Consider the following 27,308-nt stretch of genomic DNA (forward strand, 5'->3'; position numbering starts at 1 on the left):
GAACAGTTAAAAACATTCTTTAAAACAAAAATTGCTGCAGCGCCACCATCTATGAGAGCGCAGGTTTATACAACCATATAATGAAAATAATTCAAATTCATTGCCATAAATATCACTCCTCCCACCTGGCTTAATTCACTAAACTACTCCATATAAAGCTTAACATGACTAGTTGCTTGCTATAAGTAGCCACATTAGCAAAAAATAAAAATAAAAATGTTTGTAATTAACAAAATGGGTTGAGTGAGGCATTCTTCGCTATGCATTTTTAAGAAGCAATCATTTGGACAACATTCACATCAAAATGAAATGTATCAGGCTATTAACATTCATATTCCTGGATTTGTTCTCCTACAGCCACGTGTTTTTCAGTTAAATGTTCAGAAGGCATTTTACACACTGGCTGTCTCGGAACATCCATGGTTTCCTAGAAGACCTGCTTTATGATGCTTTAGATGACCACCATAGTCATGCACACATAGTCATGCACTGCTTTCCTCCTGCCATGGTGGTGGCTTCGGTGGTGAGTGATCCTGAATCTGATCCTGGCTTGTTATCCTGTCTTGTTAACTGACACAATGCCAGAGCTCCCTGCTTCAGACACAGCAGAGACCTCTGACTTCTTCCAAGTCAGGATCTCCTTGCTGAAAGCAGTGAATAAAGGGAAGAGGGCAGCAGCAAAGGGAGTGTTGGGGCAGATGGAACTATATCCTGCCTCCAGGTCCAGCTCCTCCTATTCAGCCACCCTCTCTGGCAGTCCTTCTCTCCCCCATGAGGCTCTGTGCTTGACAGAAGGGGCAACAAAGAGCTGGCAGAGCCACTTCCTCCTCCAGCCATCTATAGTTGCCAGTGGAGGACTGACACCCTCCACACCTGAGTGCCAGCCTTCCAGCACTGCCTCTGCTCCTTCTCCCTCCTCCTCCATCTGCAGCTGTCAAACTATGCCAGATCTGGATGGAACAGAGGGACTCAGGTATACAGCTACATCTAAAATGTTTTAAATGTGTTGTAAAGTGCAATATACAAATGTGACACTACATGGCTACAGTGAGCTATGCTGAATTCAATGTATTTTTCAAAACGTTTTTTTTAAAAAAGCATTTCCACAGCGTTTTTTTTATATGTGTGTAGATTCCACCAGTGGTTGGACAGTGTTCTCGAAGCTACCAGCATGAGTTTGATCAAACTGCGGGAGGCAGTGGAAGACAGGAGTGCCTGGCATGCTTTGGTCCATGGGGTCATGAAGAGTCGGACACGACTAAACGACTAAAGAACAACAACAACAACAGATTCTACCAGAGAGGCCTGTAACAATTATAGGGAGAAGAAAGCCCAAATAAAACATGAAAGTGAAATGAGGCCACCTTTTTTATTTCTTTTTAAATGAAAGTCATTGTAAATATAAATTAGAATCACTCAGGACCAAACTGCCCTAGAAACCATACAAATGCACTTTCCTGACGAGACAATACAATGATGCATTGACTGTAAAAAACAAATAAATTTAAAAATGGCCCAAGTCTGCTTCAGCTAGTTTAAATGTCTAAGAACTACCAATGAACCCTCAGAAACACACTCTGGGGTGATATTTGAAAGAGCTAGGAATTTATCAGAATGATCTCTAGCATACTTTAAATAATAAATCTCAACAAGAATACCTTTTAAAAATCCTTCAAGTATTCAGCAACTTTATATAAAATTTTGCTTATGACAATGAGCCGCTCATCATTAGAGACAAACTATTCAATAACAGATTGATAAAAAGTAGCACACGGCTGATTTTAACCGTATTTGAAACTAATCTAAATATTTCTGCCTCAAACATGCCAGACCAGTTTGTAATTCTTCTTTGATTTTACTCTACAATAAATTCCGTTCATTGTAGCATGCAATTAGAAAAATGATCAAAAAAAAGCAAGCTCTTGCTCCTTTTCTCATTATAATAATGTCACATTATAGGGCTCCTGTTGTGTGCACAGCAGCCCCTGGGTATACATGGACTGTTTTCCTAGGACATTCCTCACTACACATAAACTTGGATTCAGAGAACTCTTGTGCAAAGTCAGCTCCACTGAACTGCCCATCCCCACCCTGCTACAGCTCCCCATGTCTCAACACATAGGGTCCCTCAACCCTCAGGAGCAGCTCACTACACAAGCTGTAGTGCGTGGGAAGGGAGCAAAACTGTCCAGCAGGATGCACTTAAACCGGAGTGAGCCAGACACATGTTTCTGCCAGAGGCAAAGGACAAGATGGGACCCATCTCAACTCCACATTCAGAAGCTGAGTGAATCTCAGTTCAATATTACTTCTTTCTGCATTATAACATTACAAAATTTGCTTTAAAAAAGGACAAAACGCTAGGAATGGGATAGTGTCCTCCAGTGGCATAGCGTGGGTTGCCAGTGCCCAAGGTGGGCAAACTGCTGACACCACTGGAGTGATCCCACCACCACCAAGAGTCAAGAGGGGCTGTGCTGCACCACCTGGCTACCCACGGGGAGTGGGGAGCGGGAGCTCGACTGGCTGCCATGGCCCTTAGTGGGCGAATCTCCCAGACACCCACGGAGAGGAGCACCATGTCAGTGTTTGTAAAAAAAAGGTTCTGACCTCCCTTTGTTGCCTCAGCCTGGTCCTCGGACCCTTGTCGGCATAAAATGGTCCACGAGAAGAGTATCTTTGCAGAGTACTTTCTGCTTTTACTATTAAAAGTCTTTCTGCAAAAGCGACTGACCAACTGTACACACATCAACACTATGAGCTTTCACTAACAAACCCACCCAACACCAAACTAACATTTCTCATTCTAGATGTACAACCCAGTGCAGGCCGCTGACTCATGCTGACTCAGCTTTTTTAAGCATCTGAAGCATGTCCTCCATCTGAAGCAGCAATCAAGGAAATACCATGTAGCATACAAACCACAGTCCTCCAAGAGAGGGGAACGACCAGGGGGCCTTAAGAGGAACAGCCATGGAGGATGATGATGCTGCTGGCCACCACTGCCCCAGGATCTGCTGCCTCATTTCGCCTAATGATAGGGTCGGCCCTGACTTCAATCACTGCTTCAAGGATGACCATGGACTTACACCACTGTTATTCATGTTTTTGTGGAAAGGTATACACATCAGATTCCAACATATCGTGTGGGGCTGTTAGTGTCCAGAAGGATATAATAAAAGAAGTAGTTTGTGGTAAGTGAGGAGGGGGAAAACAGCTCCTGTCTTCCACAGGTAAGAAAAGGCAAGCTGGGACTCATTTGAGCTCCTCGCATTTTGATTACACCTGCAGACAAGAAAAATGTCAGGGTATTTACCCCGAGGGACAAAGAAAGAAAAAAAGGGAGAAAAAATCCAGCCTCTCTCTCATGAGTGGATTCTTATTTGATATTTAAAGCTAATTATAAGATGTCAAAAATCATTACTATCTTCACTTGTAATTGAAATGTTAAGTGCTTTGATACATTTACATATGAATAATTCTGCACTGTGAAGCTGATACAACTCAAGATACAGCGTTCTTGTACTTTCTTATCACTACAAAATGATCTACTTGTTTTCCTAATTACTTTGGAATTACCAAATGAATTGTGATATGGGTATTTTAACTGTTCAGATCTAAGGAACAACTGCATTGTCACATGCTCAATGACAGGGGTGGGGAGGGACCCCAAAGTTTTACAACACTTCTATCTGCTTTAGCTTCTAGGGAATCTCTCTGCATTTTAGCCTCCAGGGACCAAAGCTTCAGTAGAAGTGGCAGCGAAATGCAAAGTTATGAAAGGCATGGGAATTATCCTCAAGGTGATTGGCACTGAGCAATGGGCTATAATACCTCAACAACTCAAATGAGGTGAGAACAAAGCTGTTCAGGGATTGCTATCCATTCGTTTCCATATTAGGAAATGTGCAAATGATTCCTATCTACTGGGCTTGTGGTGCTCCCTAGAGCTCTTCATAGCTATGCTCCATTTTTAGCCCTCCTAAATCATAGAGGTGGTGACTGATTTTTATATATATTTTATATATGCCTTGACTTTTAAGTAGTCATGCCAGAAACTACTGGCACCCAAGGCATTTGTTTAGAGAATGGGGTTTTGTAGGTATCACAAGCACAGATGAAAAGGGGCTTGCTGTGAACTTGGAAGACCTGAGCTGATCAAGGCTAATAAAAAGCACTAAATGGAAAAGAAGTATGTGTTATGAAAAAGAAATGCGATTTTGGGACAGCTACATCATCATTACTGGCTTAATCTTCATTGTCAGCCAATGCATTCCATCAATGCAGATCACTAACTGAAGCAGTCATTGCATCTTACCTTAAAGTAAATAGAAATTAATTGAAACTTTCTGTTGCATAGAGAGCCTTATTATATTCGCTAGGGGCAAGTTTCAAATGGACAAGAGTACCAGAGTTTATTCTGCAAATCTCTGCTATCCTGTGTGACAATGTCAACAGTTGACTTGATAACCTGAGTCCTCTTCAGACATTTCCTGCCAAACTCGCAAAAGGAACTATGAGAATGTTTTGATCTAGTTCTGCCTCCTGAATGACGTTGTATGCAATGGAAACAATTTTAAATGGACGTGCCTTTGGTTAGGTCTGAAGGGGCCACCTTAATCACACGAAGCATTTTCGACACAAGGGCAAGAATGCTTATTGGCAGGATTCTCATCCTAACATTGGAAACTTTTTGTGCAGTAAATAATGCCCTTTCAGACTCAATTGTGTGTTGTCTCAGGAGCACTGCTGGTGCCCATTGCATTATCAAAGAGGCAAAGCTACCCTGTGTGTTTCCATGGGCCCCTTCACATGTCTGGCAGTAGACACCCAAGGAGGGCTACTGATTACTAGGAATCTTTTGGGAATAAAAATTGGTTTGGCTTTATTGGAATGAATGCAGCTGTGCTAATTCCTATAAAAAAGGAGAGCTGTTGGATTTACCGTAATTACTTATAAGGCAAAGGTAAAGGTAAAGGGACCCCTGACCATTAAGCCCAGTCGTGACCGACTCTGGGGTTGTGGTGCTCATCTCGCTTTATTAGCCGAGGGAGCCGGCATGCAGCTTCCAGGTCATGTGGCCAGCATGACTAAGCCACTTCTGGCGAACCAGACCAGCGCACAGAAACGCTGTTTACCTTCCCATCGGAGCGGTACCTATTTATCTATTTGCACTTTGAGGTGCTTTCGAACTGCTAGGTTGGCAGGAGCTGGGACTGAGCAACAGGAGCTCACCCCGTCGTGGGGATTCGAACCGCCGACCTTCTGATCGGCAAGTCCTAGGCTCTGTGGTTTAACCTACAGCGCCACCCGCGTCCTTTAATTAATTACTCATACCAAACACCAAAATTAACACGTTCAATGTTAATGCTATTTAAGACATATATGAAACAACTGGGGGTCATTTGGAGTCTTAGGTTGTGGTGCCATCAACCTACAGATGACTCCCATCTTTATCTCTCCATTCCATCTGAATAAGGCTAGGATGTGCAAGAGCTGAATCAGTGTCTGGAGCCAGCAATGGACTGGATGATGGTCAATAAGCTGGAGATGAATCCTAAAAAAAGGGAGGTTCTGTGGGTTGGTCTTCCCCATTACCAATTACTCTACACATTACGATCAGTAGAAGTTAGGATGGGCTTCTTTGTGGTGGCACCCCATTTATGGAACTCCATCCCAGATGATACTTGGAATAGACAAACTAAGGCAAATACATTTTTATTTGTCCAGGTATTTTGATCAGGAAGGGTTTTGATTTCTGGGTGTGGCCAGATAGATTTATTTACCCTGCTTGCTATCTGCCCTGTGTTTCAGGAATGGAGGAAAGGTTAGATGTGACAACCTGAATGGTTGCATGCATGTCTAATTGTTTATCATAATGGCAGAAGCACAAAATGTGGGGAAGCAAGCTGTTTGGAGGACCACATCATTAGCAATAAATTCAATCATAAGGAATATTGTCAGGATGAATCTAAGGTTTTCTTCACTGATAACTCTTAATATTTGAACAGAGGCTAAAGCGAAGAGGCTATGTTATATTTAAGAAGACTTCCAAACACAATTTTCAGCGGGGGGGGGGGGGGGGAGTCATTTTGAGAGTAAGTGAAAACATTTAATTCAAATAAGGGACACAAATCCTATTTTCAGCTTGCTGGGAACAGTATTTTGATTGCCAAACGTAGCAATCCTAAAATGCAAATAAATAAATACATTGTTCAAATTTGCTTACAAATTTGAAATATTGCCAACCTGTCAGATAAAGAACTCTAGGTACTTGAGAATGTCACATCAGCTACATTTGCTTTCTCTTTGCTCTGAAGCAAGCCTGCTTCCCAATCTGTATTTTGTTTAATCTAAAAAGAGAGCCTAAATTCATCAGTAGTTCACCACCACTGCTGTAATTGTCCTCACAATGAAAGGCAGCGAGTGCAATCCAGCAAGTCCCTTTAGGCGCCTAGAAGTAACACAACACAAACTATAACAGAGGTTCTTTCTCCTGCAGTTTCAAAGGCAGCTTGAGATATAGAGCAGAGAAGAAAAAGGGGAGGAAAGGGAAAGAAATGTATGGGGTGCATAAAGAAGTCCTGCAGTTTTCTTGAGACTGGAAGCAATGGCCATGTTCCAGAATTGTTCATTGTTCTGATTTGCATACAGAAATATTGCAGAAGCAAGAAATGCTTCGTGGGCATTGAACATTTTCTGACACTGGCCTCATGTTTGCACAAGAGCCGCTGGATTGAGGTAAGGGTATTTAAACATGTTTTATAGACTCAATATGTGCTTTATAGATGTACTTAAAATGTCAACTGCTGTAAAATGTGTGGCATAGTTACCTTCTGTGTAATTAAATGAACAGTGATTCAGCTATGGCTATCATTCCTGTTGCATTCTTTATAACAAATCTATGGTCTCTCACAACAAACATTGTCATGCTTTGTTTGTCTAAATGCACAATTGGTCCCCGGTCTGGTAAGCAATGCTTTACTGCGCAAAAAGACAGAAACAAGTAGGATGCAAAGAAAGATCAAGTTCCTGTTCCATTCCATTCAAATATAAACCTATATCAATGCAAATGATTTTTATTTATTTTTTACTTGTATGGCTGCTGATTACTAGTCTCAGGTTATCCACAGAGCATATATTCTGTATTACAGAGAAAAAATACAGTAAAAATATAGCGCTGTGCCAGAATTGAATGCAGTAAAGATTAGCGCTGCACTGAAATCTGTCCTTCAGTTTCTCAATACGTTTTCTTCTCCTACAAAAGAAGCTTCCATTTTTCTGCCTCCATATCAGGGTGCTTGAGAACTTCATTAGAATTTTGGTGGGTGCAGAGGTGGCTAAGTGTAATACGGACATTTTCCTTTCCAGTAAACATTCCTCCAGCGCTTTGATTTCCTGATCTGAAAATACCCCATGGAAGGAGTCACCTTATCATGTCTTTCCCTGTGGTTTAATTGAAGCATGGACACCCAAGAAGGCCATAGGGTGAAGGCCACTGCAGAGGTGACTTGTGGAGGAAAGAGAGAATGCTCACAGATACTCCTCAGATGCCTCAAAAGTCAGTCAATCCCTGATGCAGACCCAACCCATGAGGATTTCACCAAAATTATTTCCCTCCCCTTTGATAATCTTCACATGCAAATTCTTTTCTTACTAGCTGATGGCGGTTGTATGGAGGGCAGAGGAAATTTTCAGCTCAGCATTGTTAAAAAAAAAATAAAAGCACAGAAAACACAATAAATGGTAAGTTAACATAAAAAATGTAAGGTAATGACATTGGGGGGAAACTGCTGTGCACACATTCCTTCACCACAGGACTATACTAAAAATAACTTCTACATGATGATTAATTCTGGCCTTGACTGTAATATTTAGAACCATTTACCACACAAAGAGTCAGGAGTCCTTGCCTTCACTGAATGATTTAAGTAAACGGCTCTAGAGAGGGGCACTGTTCACTCAACATCTGTTTAACAGAAGCACAACCCACATTAATCACTGTAAACTGCAAAGTCTCTTCAGGTTGTGACGGAATCTTTGATTTTGGTGCAAACCTTCTTTGTTCCCATTCTTAACTCTTGACATTTGCACTTCCTTAAACTCAAAAGCTTCGTCTCCTCAAGAAACAGAAAACCGACTTAACAAATGTTGCCCTTTCAGTCCAAAGAAACTTAAAGATGCTTGATATCTGCCACTTACTTCAAAGTCTATAGTGCTGGGACAGATTTCTCTTCTTTCAAATGATACTGACTTTGCTGGATAAGGAGATATATATATATATATATATGCCACTGGAACAAGTCCACATTCTGAACAGCAAAACCTCTCTTGCTTTGGACAGATTGTTAAGTCCAAAGCAAGAACTTAATTTTGTTCCGCATTCTTAAACATAAGGGGAAAGTCTAGCAATGGCTACTAATTGTGATGGTTATATGCAACCTCAAGGTTTCAGAGGATGGTAGGCCTCTGCAGAAGAGTTGCTGGGGAGAAACAACAGAAGAGAACTCTTTACTCCATGTCTTGCTTGTGGGCTTCTGCCTGGCGACTGTGGGAAATGTTATGTATTGAAGTTCTCACCCTGGCCACCAGGAATATTGTGTATATAGTTTTCACTCAGGTCCACGTCAGTTACCGGTACTTTAGGTGGGAAACCCTGGGTTGTTGTTGCTACAATGTTGACAGCCGGCTGCCTATAAAAGCAGGTCGGCTGAGCTGTTTACTGTTCAGTTCTGTTCCAGCTTACAAATAAAGAGCTGCTTTGGAGAAATCGCTGCGTCGTCTACTATGTCTACCCACTATTTAACAGGAAACACAATGCTGAACCTTGGATCTGACCAGCAGGGATCTTCCTAGGCTCACCTCCTGGTGTTCCCAGATCTAAACTGAGTAACACGGAACAGAGAGCCCCATGCCTCTGTGTGTGTCACTGAAACATGTTTACTTCAGCCCCAAATGGAAGCCATGGGGAGGGTGACCCAGTTTGCACATCTCCTCCCAGGATTTTGTTTCTTGGTGGGGATGTTAGAACAGGGAAAGCCAGGGCCATTCCCCCCCCCCAAGCTGGAACTCAGTTCCAGCACTGGCACCTCTCAGCTGGGCACCATTGTAAAAGAACAAGTGAGGTGTTCATGGTGAGTTCCGGCACCTCTTTTCCTAGAAAAATAGCACTGGGGAGAGCTAGCATGGCACCCAAGCCTACAACATGACTCTTAATTCCATCGCAGACTCTCTTTCGGCACCTTCATGTTTCTCTTGCTGAGGCTCAGGCGAATGCCTCTTTAACACGTTCCTTACCAAAGGGAACAGCAAATGTTCCATCAGAGCTTTATGTTTTCAGCGGCAAAATGACTTACCAAGGAAGGTGTTGAGGCATCTAATCATAAGCCTGCATTTTTATCAAAGCTTATATTTTTGATTAAGGCCTGTATCTTAAAAAGAGCTTAAAGATTTTCAAATGTTTATGCCAGGCAGAAGACCAGCTGCCTAAGAACCTTGGCAAGATGTTTATTCTCCTGGACAAGGGGGCCCCCTGATTTATAGCAGAAAACAATTCTCAAAGTCGTAAAAAGGGAATTACAGGCTGACAGCCAAGGTTACACTGACCCTACATATTACAGAAGATAAAAAAAGAGATAAACATAATTAAGAGTTGATAAATAGTAAAATAAAACCATGTGCCTCCCATTAAACTTGAGCCATATTTTCCTAAGGTTGAAAGGTCAAGAGCAGTGAAAAAGGCAACTGGCTTGGCTGGAGAAGATAGGTTTCTTCCTATCTTATTTTGAGGCTGGAAACTGTTCCTTCCTTTTTTACTTTGAAAAGGTTTATTCTTCTAAAAAGCTATCTATGTTATGTATTAAATATATTGGCTTAAATGTAATTATGCAAAGGAATTAGAAGCTAAGAAATGTTAAATCCTTATGCTAGATTCTTATTTCATATAGTTGGAAGAGATCACAGGGGGCATCAGCCATCAGCCCAGCCCCCCCTGCCAAGCAGGAAACATCATTAGAGCACACATATGGTTGTCAGGCCTTTGTTTAAAGACCTCCAAGAGAAGGAGATCTTTCAATGATGATGTGAACTCAAGATCCTTGACATCTGTTTAAGATAAAAATTTAAGATTAAACCATCTGTTTTGGAGGGCAATAGGGCAAGGAGGGCAAGAGGTGAGCTGGTAATTAAGGTTCGTTGTTGAGACACATGTAAGATATATTAATACTTATTTGTCATTTATAGATAGAAGAATATATAGCTTTTTGTTTCCCATAAAAGGGCAAAAGGAAATGGGTGTATCTTTTGTGATTGGTTCTAGCAAACAGCCAATAGGAATTTCAACCAGGCTGATTGGACAGAGGCAGCCACAGGAGGAGCAAGGGGGCTGGATTAAGGAAATATAAGTGCTGGCCAGAATGGCAGGAGGCCAGGCCAGAGCTTGGTAACCATATACCACTGTGCCTCTCATTTATTTGTCTGACAAATAAATTATTATTTTAATTTCTCTATTGCTGCGTTGAATATTTCATTCCAGCTAAGCGTTAACCACAAGCAGGGTGCTACTGTGTGTGTGTGTGTGTGTGTGTGTAAGGGAAACTGTTAAATCCTCACTGTGAGGAAGGGAAGTTAAGTCTCAGCATGCAAGTGGCTTAGTGGGCAGAGCCCAATTTGTGTCAATTCAAAAGATGGCCTCTGTTAGAAAGAACGGATAAAAACAGAGATAGAAGCCTCAAACAGGCACTTCTGAGACTCTGTATCTACTTTTCTGCTTGTAATTGGTTCGTTTCCTTCTTCTTTTCTCTCTGTCAGAAACAAGCTGCTGGAATTATGCTGACAGAATCTGCAGAGGCTACATAACTAGGAGAAAATTGCTTTGCATTTCGACTTGGGCAAACAGAGATTATACAAAGATCACAATGTGCAGAGAGGGGAGGATTATCCCTTCTCTCACCAGCTACAAACCCACCCACCCCCAATAAAATCCCCCCCCTCAAAAAAACCGGGAGTAAATAAGAAAGTTCCAATTGGCACCATGTGGGAGGCAGGAATATTTATTCCTATGGCAACCAGGAAGAGGCAAATCTCCCCTCTCATTGCACTGTGATCCTGATAAAAATTGGCCCCTCTTGTGCCTGCAATTAAAAGAAAAAGAAAAGAAAAACAACAACAGAGACATAACTGAATGCTACACATTAAATTTAAGACATAGTTTGGCTCATAGCCTTGTACCTAACACTGAAACATCACATATCAATCTATAGAGAACAGTGTGGTGCCCTCAAATTCCACTCTTATCAGAAGCTGGTGGATTCTATTACTCAAACGTATTTCCACATCTTAGCATCGTGCTTTCCCTTTAGTCAAGGGGCTCAAAGAGTTAATTGTGCTGAAATAAATATTAGCATAATGCCTAAGGATACAATTTTCTTACCTAGCTGGGGAAACTTGGCAGCAAATATGCTGAAGTTAAAATTGTAGAATAACTCATTAGGAAATATGTAGTAGCCATGGCAAGATTTACTACAAATATGCTAGAAGTGCTTTTAAAAATTAATATTACGCTGCTATGCTCGCTTTAATTAGCTTTCTTCTTCATTTACAAAGCATAGCTGTCTCATTTATGAACTTAGTCTCTCTTCCTTTCCTTGTAAACCTGTTTAATTAAAGTTTTAACAACTGTGGAAGGTTTAGAAACACTAGAATGATTTTTATCACTTCAGATCCTAAATCCCACCCCCTTTTACATGCTTGTCCTGTCTCAATATTACATTGGCAGCACGTTGAAGGTGTGGATCATAAGATCCCAAAACTAAGATCCCCCTTTCTGCCCAATCTCATTACAAGTTGCATTCCATTTCTGGAGTTTTGCTGATATTTTCCTTCTGACCTGTAAAGATGGTTTCGTAAGTGATGAAATTCTGATTAACTCCCTCACACGGCAAAGCTATTTTCTAAAATTCATAAAAGGTCACCTTTTCTTTTAGCATATACCTATGTCTAATCTGTACATTGATTGCCTCATTCGCCAATATATTCCATCCTTTGAAAAATCCTATCACTTATTAGCCTCTAATAGTAGGTCACTGCGCTTTGGTTTTCAATTATAGAAACTTCCATTAAAATCTGTTTCAACATGTATCACTTGCCCTTTGTGTTATAAGGAAAGATTTAGCAGTAATTTATTTTTCACTATATGCAAAATTGAAACCTACTCACCAGAAATGCTGCTTAGGACAAAACTGAACGTCAAGATTGCTTGTTTCGCTTTGTATTAGAAGCCTGCCCTATCTCCAAGGCTTAGAAAAGTAACCATGCAAAACTTTTCTATAAAAAAACAACCATACGTTGAATATAAAATCTTACAAATGTTCAAACTTCAGCGTAATAAAACCATATCCTTAGCCATCTCAAACTAATTTTAAAGTATTTTTCAAACAGCATTTCCAGAAGATACAGTGGTGCCTCGGGTTACAGATGCTTCAGGTTATAGAAGCTTCAAGTTACAGACTCCGCCAACCCAGAAATAGTACCTCGGGTTAAGAACTTTGCTTCAGGATGAGAACAGAAATCGTGCGGCGGCTGCAGGAGGCCCCATTAGTTAAAGTGGTACCTCAGGTTAAGAACAGTTTCAGGTTAAAAACGGATCTCCAGAACGAATTAAGTTCTTAACCCGAGGAACCACTGTACTCAGATTTAGGTCATGACAAGTTTCCAAGAGAGAATTTGACCTTTGATGGGAAACCACCAAAAATGGCATGCCCTTGACCTCATAGATGTTTAATCAGTGGCAGACTTTAGGCTTTCAAAGTTCAGTAGCGCCCTGTGTGACATCAAAATTCAGTACCCTCTGCTTCTCACTTTCCATTTTACTTCATTGTTGTGGTGCCTCCTGTGGCACCCTCTTGGGGAACTGGTTGTATTCCCCTAAATCTGCCTCTGGTTAAATAAAATACATACATATTAAATAATATGTACACACAATATATAGGGGCGCAGGTGGCGCTGTGGGTTAAAGCCTCAGCGCCTAGGGCTTGCCGATCGAAAGGTCGGCGGTTCGAATCCCTGCGGCGGGGTGCGTTCCCGCTGCTCGGTCCCAGCGCCTGCCAACCTAGCAGTTCGAAAGCACCTCCGGGTGCAAGTAGATAAATAGGGACCGCTTACCAGCGGGAAGGTAAACGGCGTTTCCGTGTGCGGCTCTGGCTCGCCAGAGCAGCGATGTCACGCTGGCCACGTGACCCGGAAGTGTCTCCGGACAGCGCTGGCCCCTGGCCTCTTGAGTGAGATGGGCGCACAACCCCAGAGTCTGTCAAGACTGGCCCGTACGGGCAGGGGTACCTTTACCTTTACCTTTTTACACACAATATATTCTGTATGCTCTCCAAATCTGTTACTACTGCTGCCTTGACCATCTGGATTAGTACTAACTCAAGAGCTTCATTCAGCTGGGTCTCAATGATGTAAACACTTCCGTGAAAGATCCATATTTCATTTACCTAACATTCAATAGTAGTAGTGCATATTCTGCCCTGGACAACAATAGGTGAGTTGGGGAAAGAAGGGAAGATGCAAGATTGCCTGCACCAATATATTGTCTTGAATTGGCTTGAATCCTAACTACAGTGGTGCCCCGCAAGACGAACGCCTCGCAAGACGAAAACCCGCTAGACGAAAGGGTTTTCCGTTTTTCGAGGCGCTTCGCAAGACGAATTTCCCTATGGGCTTGCTTCGCAAGACGAAAACGTCTTGCGAGTTTTTCCCCTCCCCCCCTTTTTCTAAGCCACTAAGCCGCTAATAGCACTAATCCGCTAAGCCGCTAATAGGGATGCTTCGCAAGACGAAAAAAACGCTAGACGAAGAGACTCGCGGAACGGATTATTTTCGTCTTGCGAGGCACCACTGTAATAATAATAGTATTTATTTATTTCTACCCCGCCCATCTGGCTGGGTTTCCCCAGCCACTCTAATGTTCAACAGAACATTAAAAACAAAATAAGACTTCAAACATTAAAAACTTCCCTAAACAGGGCTGCCTTCAGCTGTCTTCTAATAGTTGGATAGTTGTTTATTTCCTTGTCATCTGATGGGGCGGGGGTGTTCCACAGGGCAGGCGCCACTACCAAGAAGGCCCTCTGCCTGGTTCCCTGTAACCTCACTTCTCACAGTGAGGGAACCACCAGAAGGCCCTCAGAGCTGGACCTCAGTGTCCGGGCTGAACGATGGTGGTGGAGACACTCCTTCAGGTATACTGGGCTGAGTCCTGTTGAGGAACAGAATGGGCTTCCATCACAAAGCAAGGATATCCTACCTCCCCATTTTCTCTGCAGACCCCTGTGATCTCCCCGCCCTCCACCCATCTACTCAGACAATTGGGTGCCTTGCATGAGACAGCTGTGCTGCCAGGGATGAGGAAGAATGGTGGGAGCTACCCGTCCAAAAGCCCCCCAGGGAGGGGCTCAGAGGATGATGACTTAGATCCCAGATCCTGGTGGTGGCACACGGAATTGCAGTCTCTGAAGGGACAAGCTGAGAGGTGCTAGAAGCAGGGGGATTGAGTGATGGGAGAAGGAAGGTCTTGCAGGACAGAGTTAGAGTCGCAGCATGAGCACAGACAGTCCCAGTTCCTGCTGATTCTCTTCCTCTGACACCCTGCTCTAGAAGAGTCCTGTGTGTTGCTGAGCAACGGGCCAAAGAGGCCCAGAGGAGGAGCTCACCCCCTCAATGCAGCCTTCATCTGCTTGGGAGGGATGCAGAGTGAAAACCTAGAGAGGAAGGGCTGGGCTAGTGGTCAGTTTCAGCAACGTCTCAGCTAGATTAATACAAACCAGTTTCAGCAACGTCTCAGCTAGATTAATACAAACCAGAGGACTCTGTGTTGTTATTTTCTGTTAATAAAGAGCCAAATTGCATTCTGTGTCTCCTGTGTGTGTGCCTGCCCTATGGATGACCTGGCTTGTTGACAACTCCTTGACATGCACCTTTGGATCCAAACCATTATTACCATCATCATATTGTTATATCTCCTGCTGTTGATCATAGCCTAATCTTCCCCTTGTACTCACTCTGCCACTCCAATGACTACCTGAAGCAAGCTGGTCCCCGGTTTGATACTGAAGGTTAAAAAGTCTCAATGTTAACAGAGATCTGGACAAAGTACCGTAGTTCAAATCTAACACATGCACACACACTCCAAAGAAGCATTGTTGGGATTATGGCTAAAAGGAAATAGTTCATGCCATCTTCCTCTGACTTAGATGATCCTGTCCACAGTTATACAGCTTCAGTGGAAAACTTATCCCATCTCAGTGGCATATTAGTAGTTCAGAGCATAATGGTAAGGGGCTGGAACTTATTTGATCAGGCAATGACTTTTCAAATACTAAAACGGAGGATGTGTTGTCACTGATGCTGAAGCCCAAATATAATGACTATCCTGTACAAAATCTATTGCGGATTCATCACATAAATTGTTTTGCCAGTACCAAGTGTCAACTTCCGTAACAATGGAAAAGATAACAGTAATTTTCATTCTTGCTTAACCTCATAACCGCTATATGGATGAACGTCAAAAAAGGCTCATTAGTCTTGCTTTAGCGTGAACCACTCAGAAACTTGTTTTAATTGTTATTTTATAGTGGACTCCTAGAAACTGTTGTTGTTTCAAATGAACAAAGTGTAAGTGTTGAATGCATACTTGCCACAGAAGACTTCAGAATCTCAATGACTCTCTCAAACTAACACAATTTACTGTAGGAGTGCACAAAACTTAGGTGTGGAATCTACTATATTTTGTTCTAGAAACATGTGAGCCACCAACCAGGATTACTATAAGGCTAAAATTCCAGCCTGACTTCCTTAGAAGGGTGGGCAAGATACAGATCTTATCTGAATAATGAATAAATTTGTTTAAAGCAGACTACTTACATGTTTAAAAACAAGCTGCGCTAATAAAACTCCATATTCACACTTAAGAATAATACTTTTTTTGTTCTGCCACCATGCATATCATGACTCAGGCATTTGTGATACAGTACTATAGATTATTGTGCCTTCAGTTGCACATGTGGAATAAATGGGCTTCAACAATATTTAATTTCTACTGATTCAATAGGTTTTCTAGTACCAACATTTACTTTTAATACATTATACAGAATTGACATTTTAAGCCCCCCCAAAGAACTATCAGTTAAGCAGATTGCATTTGTATCATTTCTTTAATGATTTCCTAGTCAAAGTACTGTGCAAAGCAAATTAAGTTTTACGTTTTTTGTTGGTTTTTTCCACTGCGACAATTGCTGTATATAGGGAAACTTGATTGCAATGCTACTCATTTTGCCCTGCATCTGGCTAAGCATTTGTTTCTGCTTGTTCAAAAAAGTTCCTAAGGGAGAATTGATTAGACCACCTGCTCAGGGGGGAACTGTGTGATGTGAAGCCACTCCCCTGCAGTGATCTAAAAAACACCCCCTAATAGTTTCACTTAGATTGCCGGGTCTAGATTCAAGCTGGTATGTATATGGTTTTATTTTTGTTTACACTTGATTGGGCAATTATAATATGCCCAGTATAGAAGCACCCAAAACAGCCTCTGACTAAGCACTTGGGTTGAATGTGCTTCAGGTTGAGCGCATTCGAGTTGCGCTCCACGGCAACCCAGAAGTAACGGAGTGTGTTACTTCCAGGTTTCACCACTTGCACATGCGCAGACGCTCAAAATGACGTCACGCGCATGCGCAGAAATGGCAAAAAGCAATGCGTGCGTGCGCAGATGTGCCGTCACTAGATACGTTTGCTTCTGGATGCGAACGGGGCTCCGGAATGGATCCTGTTCGTATCCAGAGGTACCACTGTACATAAAACTGGGATACTCCCTGTCTGCAAAGAATTGTGTGTGTATCAGAACACCCGCAGGTTACCTGTTACCTGGGTCACCATGTAACAGAAGCTGCAGCTTGGGAAAAGGTTCTTAAGAAGTGCTAGAACATTTGTGAAGTATTACAAGTGGGATCTGAAACCAAACATTGTAGTTCAAGTGTTCTTGTTCAGAACACTCCGTTCTATTACCTTCCCTTGTAGTTTTCCATTCTTGCCCACCCCCAACTGTCAGTCAGCGTTCAGGGTTGACAAAGCACACTGTGATTTAGCTTTTCCTGCCCTCTCTCTTAGCATTTTTACTGATGGTGCCATTTTATGTTCCTCAAACCATCACTCTAACTATGAAGTGCCATTTCCCAACCAGTCCTCTTTGCCTGATGCTCAACATTCCACTCGTCCTCTTCCTTGATGCATTTGACATTCTGTCACAGGGGGTCCCTACCAAGCATTTCCAGGTGTCTCACCTTAATGCAGAGGTTTTCAACCTTTTGGGGTCCACAACTCCCTTCACCAACTACATTCTTTCTGTGGCACCTCTGTGGCCTGCGAGCGCTCCAGTTGGAGAACAGCCTTTACCAAAGGTGTCATGGGCTTTAAAGACTTTCAAACTCAGGACGCAAGGGAGAAACGTGCTAAGAGGAAGGCACGCTTGGCAAATCCACACCGTGATCAGCTCCCGCCCAGGAACCAATGTCCCCACTGTGGAAGGATGTGTGGATCCAGAATTGGCCTCCACAGTCACTTACGGACTCATTGTTAAAACTGTGTTTATGGAAGACAATCTTACTCAGCTACGAGTGATCGCTGTTAAGTTGTGGGTGAAGATATCAGACAACACAGCGATTTTTCAAACGGCTCTTGTTTATTCACAGGCCCAGAACAGAACTGAACTGAAGGGTTCAGCCAACCTGCTTATACAGAGCTCCACTACAAAGCAACAGTAACAACATTCTGTAACTATCCAATCACTGAACGTCACTTTCAATTCCTTATTTGCATATGTGGACCTAAGTGAAAACTATCTAAGTGAAAACTATCCCCCTGCTGGCCCAGCGTGAGAACTTCAGTACATAACAATCGCCGAAGAAGAAAGAAGATGAAAGTATGTCACCCCTTGCTTGCAGAGCTGGCAGCCCCTCAGCCCTTTTTGGACACCCTCCCTTGTGCAGTGTTCCCTCAGCCTCCACTCCTTTCCCCTCTCCCTGGGAATCCTCCGGGCAGCCACAGCTGCCACCCCTGGTATCTGAGCTTCCCCCTGCCCCAAAACAAGGTTCCTCCTCACACTGCCCCACAGGGTCATGGGAAGCACCCCCTGGCCAGCTCCAGAGACACCATTTGCCTGGGGAGCTTGTAGCCAGGGCTACTGCAACAAACAGCTGTGCAAAGCCTTTGGGAGGCAGAGATGTGAGAGGGCATCAGAGGAGGGAGCGAAGGAAAGAGGGATGGAGGGCAGTGTTGCCTGCAACACCCTTGACCATCTTTCAAGGCACCCCAGGGTGCCACAGCACCCTGGTTTAAAACCACTGCCCTAATGAATCCAAAAGTGACTGACCACAAAAATGGCTTTTTGTTACACAACACATGGGCAATGGCACATATTATTTGTTCCCCTTAATATTTCCCAAAATATGCAGTAAAAAATGGATGAAATCTGCTCCCCAAAGCTCTATGGTAGAAACACAGCTCCTGTCAACTTGTGGAAGTCTCTTGTCAAACATGTAACTTGTTCAAAATAATAATCCTTCCTACCGCCAATTTGGTATGGACCATCCTCAAACTTACTTCTCCTACACTGTCAAGTTTCATGCCAGTCCATTGAACCATTTCTAACTATAAGCTTTAGAACCTATTGCCCCCAATTTCTCATTAAAATGGCAGAATATGATTCTGCCAACTCACCCTTAACATATGGGCTAAAATCATCATCATAACTGATACATAAACCATAAAATTACAAGACACACTTTATTTGGAACTAATGACTTTCTTGATGTGGTTACTTACTTTATCTGTAGTGCTCAGCAAATATGAAAAAGCAAGCAAACCTAATTTTTGTTAATGACATTAAAAGTCTGTTTTTTAAAAATGCCATGTGCTTTCAACATATAATTGATAAAGCTACTTTCAAATAATCCATTCAGATAAGGCATGCTAATGGTGTTCTGACAGGAGGTGACTAAATAGAGTTAGACAATCCACATCAAGGCCACTGGTGGTCATTGTCACAGTTTGCTAGTAGAATTGCTAACACACACAAAAATAAGAATCACAGAGAGAAGGATATTTACAACCTTTCAGGTAACCATAGAGATGCAATGCTGGAGGCAAGGCCATATCACTTATTACTGTGTGCCCACTAGCTGACTGGTTAGCTGCCCTTAGTCACATCAGCAGCCAACATTATGTGCTATGTGCTTGCAACATCCTGAGTCATGGACGGCAATTCCATTCCCACCTAAGTTTCACTGCAGAGGTGGCCAACTGCACACACTAGCTGTTAATTAAAGGCACTCATTTTCCACATCACATTGTAATTGCAAATGTTTCTATGTTTATCAGATTAAAGATCTCCAAAATCCAACACATGCAATAATTTGAAGCTACAAACATGCATGCAAGTTGTTAAATCTCTTCCTTAACATACTATTCAGTACTGTTTGGGTTTATGAATGTATCAGTTAATAACAAAAACCCAAACAGCACTGAATCAATTCAAGAAGAATTGAACTTAATAATTTTTAGAACTGAATTATTGCAAAATTATTGCAAAATGCACGGATTTATAGCATCAATGACAACTTTGTTAATGATTCATTCTCTGAGTCAACCTTCCCCAACTGGGTACAAGTCCAGAGGTTTTGGGACTATTTGTTTGTTTGATTCCATTTATGAGTAACTTCCTACATAATATCTCAAAGTGAATTCAGAGTAAAAGCTACTTAAAATGCTTTCTGAAAAGTTGAGGTCTTTAATGGGTGGCTCATTTAAAAAAAGATATAGCATTGATACCCCTGTTAATAATATACAGCTCCAAAATGACAGGATATCAGTTGCCTGGGTTACCACCTCAAATTCTACTGAAAATGTATTATATTCTTATAGGGAGTCAGAGACAATGGCATACCATACTTACTTTATAATGTCTCCTTCAAGAGCAATCACTCGTTTAATGATCTTCTGCTCTGGGTTTCTTGGAGACCTGCAAAAAGAGGGGAAAGGTGATTCAATCAGCAAAGTTCTCATTGTTTTAAGGAAATGAAAAGAAAATCAGCTATGAAATGAGGATTGCTTAAGTCATCAGATGATTTGCTATTCTGCCTGATGTGCATCCGTCATCATCCTCTTGCTAAGTGAAGTCACTGCTGTTGCTCACATTTCAGCCCACTGTGGTTGAAAACCACTGCCAGAGAAATAGATGAATGGGCCAGGGTCATTTACCCTCTTGCTGGTGTGAAATAAATGCACAGAATATTCAATGGTGATCAGGATAGATTGAAAATGGATACATTTATTCAAAGAAGGATTCACCATTAAATGCCAGTGTTACAGCATGCATAAGCATTCACACTGGTCATTTATTTCAGAAAATGAACTAAAGATGAAATAAAAATTAAATCATCTGGCATATACAATTCTCCCCTATGTAAAATATTATTTTTACTGAGACAATCTAACACAATCTGGAAGGAACACCATATAGAAATGGCCAGCTATGATATGGAAGCGGCAGCAGTTCTACATCTGTATGTATATATCAACACAGAGCTGACAGTGAGAAAAGATAAAGCAGTAATGCTGTGCTCACACAGCAGCTTGCTATACTAGCTATTCAAGAAGCAGTAATAGGGAGAAAACAGTATAACATCAGGTGTGATTTGTAGTACATTCCTGGATTCTAACTAGAAGACCCTGGTTACAAGCTAGTCCAACTTACAAGCTGGACCAGTGTTTACTTTCCCACTCAGCAGTGGGGATCCTCAGCCCAGTAGGCCATATGAGGTCCAGCAGGGGTCATAATTTAGCCTGCAAGCCCATTTTCCACAAACCATACCCACCCACCCTACATACCCAGAAGTAGACTTAAAGGAACAAGGAGCCTTTAATTGAAATTCTGATTGTGATTTGCATTTGTTTGAATACACACATGACTTGCATTTGTTCAAAATTTCAAAATTGTCCTTCATCCAGAAGGATCTCAAGGCAGCTCAGAGAGCTGTACAGTGGTACCTTGGGTTACATATGCTTCAGGTTACATACACTTCAGGTTACACACTCCACTAACCCAGAAATAGTGCTTCAGGTTAAGTACTTTGTTTCAGAATGAGAACAGAAATCAGGTTCCGGTGGCGCAGCAGCAGCAGGAGGCCCCATTAGCTAAAGTGGTGCTTCAGGTTTAGAACAGTTTCAGGTTAAGAACAGACCTCCAGAACGAATTAAGTACTTAACCCGAGGTACCACTGTACAACAATAATTTAAAACCACAGAACAGATAGTTACAAGAAAGGAAATTCCAACTAAAGATCAGAAAGAACTTTCTGACAGTAGGAGCTTTTCCACAGTGGAACAAACTCCCTTGAGAGGTGGTAGAGTCTCTCATTGCTTGGAGGTTTTTAAGCAGAGCTTGCATGGCCACCTGTCATATATGATCTAGTTGAGAATCCTGCATTGCACGGGGTTGAACTAAATGACCCTCAGGATCCCTTCCAACCCTACAATTCTATGATTCTATGAAATACAGACAAAATACAACAGCAAACATAAAACACCCCATAATACAGAATTTGGAACTACCTAAACAAATTGTTTGAAGGCCAGGATGTAGATATGGGTTTTGGCTTGGAAACAGAATCCCAACAGAAAACACCTGCGCCTCTGAGTGGAGAGAATTCTACACCACTAAGGAAGGCCTTATCTCACACCACTACGCAGCAAGCCATCCCCACCAGGTAAACAATGAGGAGGAATCTCACTGCAGATCCCAGGGTCTGGTCAGCTGAAAAGAATGAAAGGTGTTCCATCAGATACTTGAGTCTCAAGCCATTTATAGTAATCTAGATGAGAGGTTATAAGAGCAAACCGCTCTTTGGCCAGGCTATACTAAAAATTCAGTTTCCTCACACACAGTGAAATAAGTTCATGAATTAACCAACACAGTAGTAAGTTTCATCCTACTAAATAATGTTTAAATGAGCAACCAACATAAAACTGACCAAGAAGTTACCAAGAAGATTGATTCTATTTGTTTAGGCTTGAATCACAACAATGGTGTCTTGCCCCACTGCAGGTGTTACTTAACACAGCAAAGGCAGATGGGTTCTGTTCTCCCTTATTACGGCTCCGGTGGGTTATCTTGCATACACTGCATAAAATTATCACAGATTTTTCTTTTCTTTTTTTATTTCATGGCCACCTGACCCCATCATTTCCATGTTTTCCCTTACAATGGAGATGAATGAAAAGTTAGCTGGGATTTCTGCATTGAAGGATTGGACTATTAGGGTTGCCATTTTCTGAAGAGCACATTTGCTGACTTCTACTTTTAACTATAGATCGCTATGACTCTACCCATGAAAAAGAGGATGTGTCCTGGAAAAAGAGGACATATGGCAACCCTACGTCACTAGATGGCCCTTTGGGTACCTTCCAACTCTACAGTTCTATGATTTTATATGAGAACTGAGCACTCACATTTCAGGGGAGAGGGTAAGTGAAAGAAAGCTGAAACTTGGGAATGTGTTAAATTTGGGGTTGGGTGTGCGATTTACCACCACTGCCAGGTGTCGGCAGCCACTATTTCCACCTACAAGACGTGTTGTTTTACCAACAGGTGCAGATAAAGGAAAAGGAAGAAATCAGATTTGTTTTATTCACTTCATCTTACTGGAAATTACACTCTTTCAGCAAAATTGCTTTTAAGCTACATTATGTATAGTTCATTTGTGCTAATGAAGACAGTCATCAAATTTTAAGTGTACCCTTTCAAAAATTCTTCCATAGTTTCACACTTTGTTTTAAAGGTTATTCGGAGCTCTCCCCCAAACAACTTTCATTTCATTAGTGTATACATATCTTAATGTTGCTACTGACCTCATGGTTCAATTTACCCCAATTCAGCAATAATCACAATGACCTTGAAGAACCATTATTCTCAATCTGATGTAAGAACATCCACAGACAAAGTGATTACTTTTCTGCTAATAATGACATATATCAAACTGGTTTCAAAAGAAGACACTGAATATTCACCACAATCATTAATGGCTTTCAGTGCTTCAAATCAGAATATCGTCTTGTGTTTCTGGGTAACAGAATTTCTTCTAGGAGGGTCTGGTTTCTTCTGGTTACATTTCTTCTAACATTCACCCTTTAAGATGATGCCATCTGCTATGATCCTGCTATACTCTAGTCTGCTATATGAATGAGCTGAAAATGGGACCCTCCCAGGACACGCCTTCTAGGTGCGAGTTATGCTAAATCTGTGAAATTGATGCACAGATTTAAAAACAACAACTAATAGTAATCCATAATTGCCTCTATCCCTGAACTGTTGGTACATACTTGCTGCCCTGGGCTCCTTCGGGAGCAAGAGGGGGATCTAATTTAAATAAATAACAAACTCCAATAAATAACACTGCCAATTGTTGTTCATTCTTTTTTCCAACAGTGCACAAGAATCTAGCATCATGACTTCCGCACCACTGAATTCTGAGACAATCATGATGTATCAGCAACAACAACTTTGTACCCTGTTATCAGCATGGCGTCTCTTATTACAACACCAGCTTTGAGGGTTGGACTGCTATATGTTTCTTTGCTGCCGCTACCTCCTCCTCCTCCTCCTCCAATCCATTCACTTTAATAATGATAATCTTTCCAGAACCTGACCAACCTTATGACTGTGCATGGAATCCTGTGGCTGAGATTCAGTGGTGGCGTCCAAGCTGCTGAGATGAATTTGGAGTGGAGTCGAGCAATAACAGCTTGATTGGGACCTCACAAGGTGTATATATCCACATATGACACATACTGTACACATTCTACTCAGGGTGCTGGATTACAGAGAGATGAAATTGGAGAGAATATGCTAAAACTGGCCCCAAGCAGCGATTGAAGAGCTGAAGTTTGCTTAAGTATACTGAATGGGCAGCGCTCATCTCCACTGCAGATAACTGTTCCCAAAAAGCTCATTAACATTTTATTAATCATTACACTTTTATAGCAGTGCCACTTTTCCACTTTTTGATTCTCTCTTTCCTTTCCTCATTAGTTAAGTCTTTATATTATTTTTTTAACTATCTGCTTTCAAATAGCTGCTTAAAGCAATCTGAGCTCAGGAGGCTGGAAAAGAGATCTTGCTAGAGTTTTCCCCATACAGGTGCCCATGGAGGTCTAGCTATAGATCCCTGCTAAGCAAGGGAAGGTAGTTGCTTCATTTTAACTTTCACAAGGGATTTATGAAATGTCTCCTAATACTAAATGAGCCAATTTCCTGCTGGGCATGAAGTCTTCTGTTCTAATAAAAGAGAGAGTAGCCCAGAACTCCTGGATAATAGTCAGATATGATAGTCAGATACAACAGTGAAGCAAATGCAATTATATTTTTCAACATACATTAGTACTTTACTATCTGAAGAGCAAAGAAATTTGATTTCTCTTCCATCATGAGTCAGTCTAGATTATGTCTCCATCGTAAAAGTGGATTCTGTTTCAAAGGGCACACAGAGTTCATGGGTACAAGCAGGGAACAGAGAAAGGCAATCTGATGCTATTGCTCATTATCAAGAATCATTCAATGCAATATAAAAATAGATGAGGCTAATATGCCCAAGAGAATATCTCATCCCATTCTATCTTCTGTCATGATCTTCAAGATCTGACACAAAGTCCTCAACAATTTGAACATAAGCACTGCAAAGCATTGTACATAGTCTGCACCCAAGCTGTTCTGCTTCCAGTCCACAGAGATGGTTAGCATATTTTGGAAGCAGGGACGAGGAATGTGTGGCCATCAAGATGTTGTTGGACTACAACTCTCATGGGAGATAACAGTCCAATAACACCTGTAAGGTCATCGATTTCTCTCCCTCCCCTGCATTACAAGATCATTCTGACTGGCTAGCTAGCTTCTAGGTACCTGGGAGAGAAGTTTCAGTTGTTATTATATGCTGTTTTACTTGGCTATTTTATGTATGTGCATTTTCAGTTAACCCAATAAAAGCATTCAGCAAATCAGAACATGTGAAGAGAGAAGGGAGAGGAAAAGAGTGAGCATAAAGAGTGCACGGCTCATTCATTTAGCACCAAACCATAGTTATGTCTGAAGTGAACCATTGCATGTTTGGACCAGAACATATATTTTTTTTCTTTGAAAATTTAGTTCTCTAATATATATCCTAATGGATTGTCACTTTAAAAATAAGCCAGTTTAAACAAATATTCTGCGGAGTAAACAAGTATGCTATCAATAATGGCAGAGACTTGAAGCAACTTAAATTCTTCAGATGCTTTAAGATTCCCTCTAGACTCTGTGTTAAGAAATGGACTTCAGTCTTAATGAACACAGATGCAGTGAACCATATGGGGGAAATCCCCAACACTTCTCATATACATCTCAGAAATGTAGAATTTCACTTAATTGAGAGGGGAATTATGCCAACTGGTTGAGCAGAAGCTTCAGTGAGGCTTGATGAGTGCAGCATTTCCAGTGCTAAAAATAATGTTTTAATTGGGGTATTTCACAAGACTAGGAAAACTATTTTTGTCACAAATAACTATTTCTCTCTATAATGAGAAGTTCTGAAGCTTAGCGGACTTTTCCCCCTCAAGAAGTTTACAAGACAAAACACTAAATTGTGTTGTTGTTTTTAAAGGAACAAAGAACATCCTCAATGTAAACATTATACCCTGAGGCAGATATAATCCAGGCATTAGAGTACCACCCTGAACAACTGGACAAATGAAATAATGTTCTGAATTGATTCAATATAACACAACACCAACCACAAAGTGCAACTGCTTGAATTAAACTGAAATGCAATTGAATCTCTGTCTAGCATACTTTGCCAGGACATCGTGTGCCAGGAGATCTATAATGGCAATTGTGTTTGTGTTTTTCCCTTGCATCTGATGATACCAAGTTGAAAGCAGGACACAACCAAGAAAAATACCAAACAGAACAAGCCTACGCAGCCTATATGGCAGAGGTGCTTATAGACAGTGGTTCACTGACTGCAATAACCTCTCAAATTTCTCCTTGAACCGATTTCCTGTAGTTCCTCGGTGTCTTTGGTGTGCTAACTAACCCACTGTGCCTTGGGTAAGCAACTGTGTTCCCTTTACAGCTCTCATATCTTCAAGAGAGGAAGGCTCTTTTTCAAAGCTGTTTCATATCAGAGAAGAAATGAAAAGAGAAGCAGCAGCAAGGTGCACCTTTTTCCCTAGTTTCAGACTACAGCATGTGACTCCACTGTGTGATCTTAGCTTCAGCAATCTGAAAAATGAGTTGCCCTGCTTACACAAACTGGGACATGAGAACCCCATAGGCACTTCATGACAACAGTGATTATCATCAATATATTTATATTCTAGTTGTGCAGGTAGGCTTCTCCAAAGACCTGGTGTGTGGGGGTGGGGGAGTGTGGTAGAAATCCATGTCATAAGGACTCATCTCCTCAAGAACTCAACAAAGGTGAAATACTCAAAGACTATTCGTTCTCCTTGAAGCATTTCCCAATTGTTCTGAGGAAAAGATCAGGATCAGCACCAGTGTTCTTAAACTCCTTTGTTCATTCACTCTTGCAAGCTAGGTTTTTCAGTTTTCCAAGGGGTGGTGATGTTAGTCTGTCCCAGCAAAATACAAGAAAGAGGCCAGGGGAAGACTAAAGACTAACATATTTGTGGCTTTCATGGACTAGAGAAGGGGCAGAGAACTTGTGGCCCTTGAGGTGCTGCTGATTATTCCAATAATCTCTAGCCAATGGGCACGTTTGCTGAGGCTGATGGGTTTTGGAGCAACTCTGGGACAGATTCCATACCCCCAGACTAGCGCCTCCTTCATAAGGTGCTCCAAGTGTTATCCTCAGTTGGGAAGTATGAAGGATTAATTGCCTTCCGGGCATTTTTTCTTGCATTCTGCTGCTATCCTGTGCTGTAACACTGTACGCTATAACAACTCAGCAAACAGCATTACATTTTACTATTTAGTAGAGTGTTTTTATCCTGTCTTTTAGAGTGCTCATCATCCTCAAGACAACCTACAAAACAATCCAATGATATAACACTGCTGGCTTTTAAAACTTTCTATCTATCATGTATCTACTGTATCTATCTATCTATCTGTCTATCTATCTATTAATTAATATCAGCCATAGACAAAATCATTATTAAGACAGAGAGCCATAAAATCATCCAGAAGCAGAATGGAATAAAAAAGGTTT

At 41.6% G+C, this 27,308-nt stretch overlaps 1 protein-coding gene across 3 annotated transcripts in view; it reads right to left on the reverse strand.

Annotated features, from left to right (window-relative positions):
- Nucleotides 1-27,308, reverse strand: part of IMMP2L (inner mitochondrial membrane peptidase subunit 2) — a 468,990-nt gene that overhangs the window by 158,337 nt on the left and 283,345 nt on the right. For all 3 annotated transcript variants that reach the window (XM_079994438.1, XM_079994437.1, XM_079994439.1), the window contains exon 4: nucleotides 20,006-20,071. In XM_079994438.1, the coding sequence (XP_079850564.1) occupies nucleotides 20,006-20,071 (66 nt within the window). The remainder of the gene's footprint in view (nucleotides 1-20,005; nucleotides 20,072-27,308) is intronic.

The sequence above is a fragment of the Podarcis cretensis genome (assembly GCF_951804945.1).
Source record: "Podarcis cretensis genome assembly, chromosome: 10".
NCBI classification, from domain to species: Eukaryota; Metazoa; Chordata; class Lepidosauria; order Squamata; family Lacertidae; genus Podarcis; species Podarcis cretensis.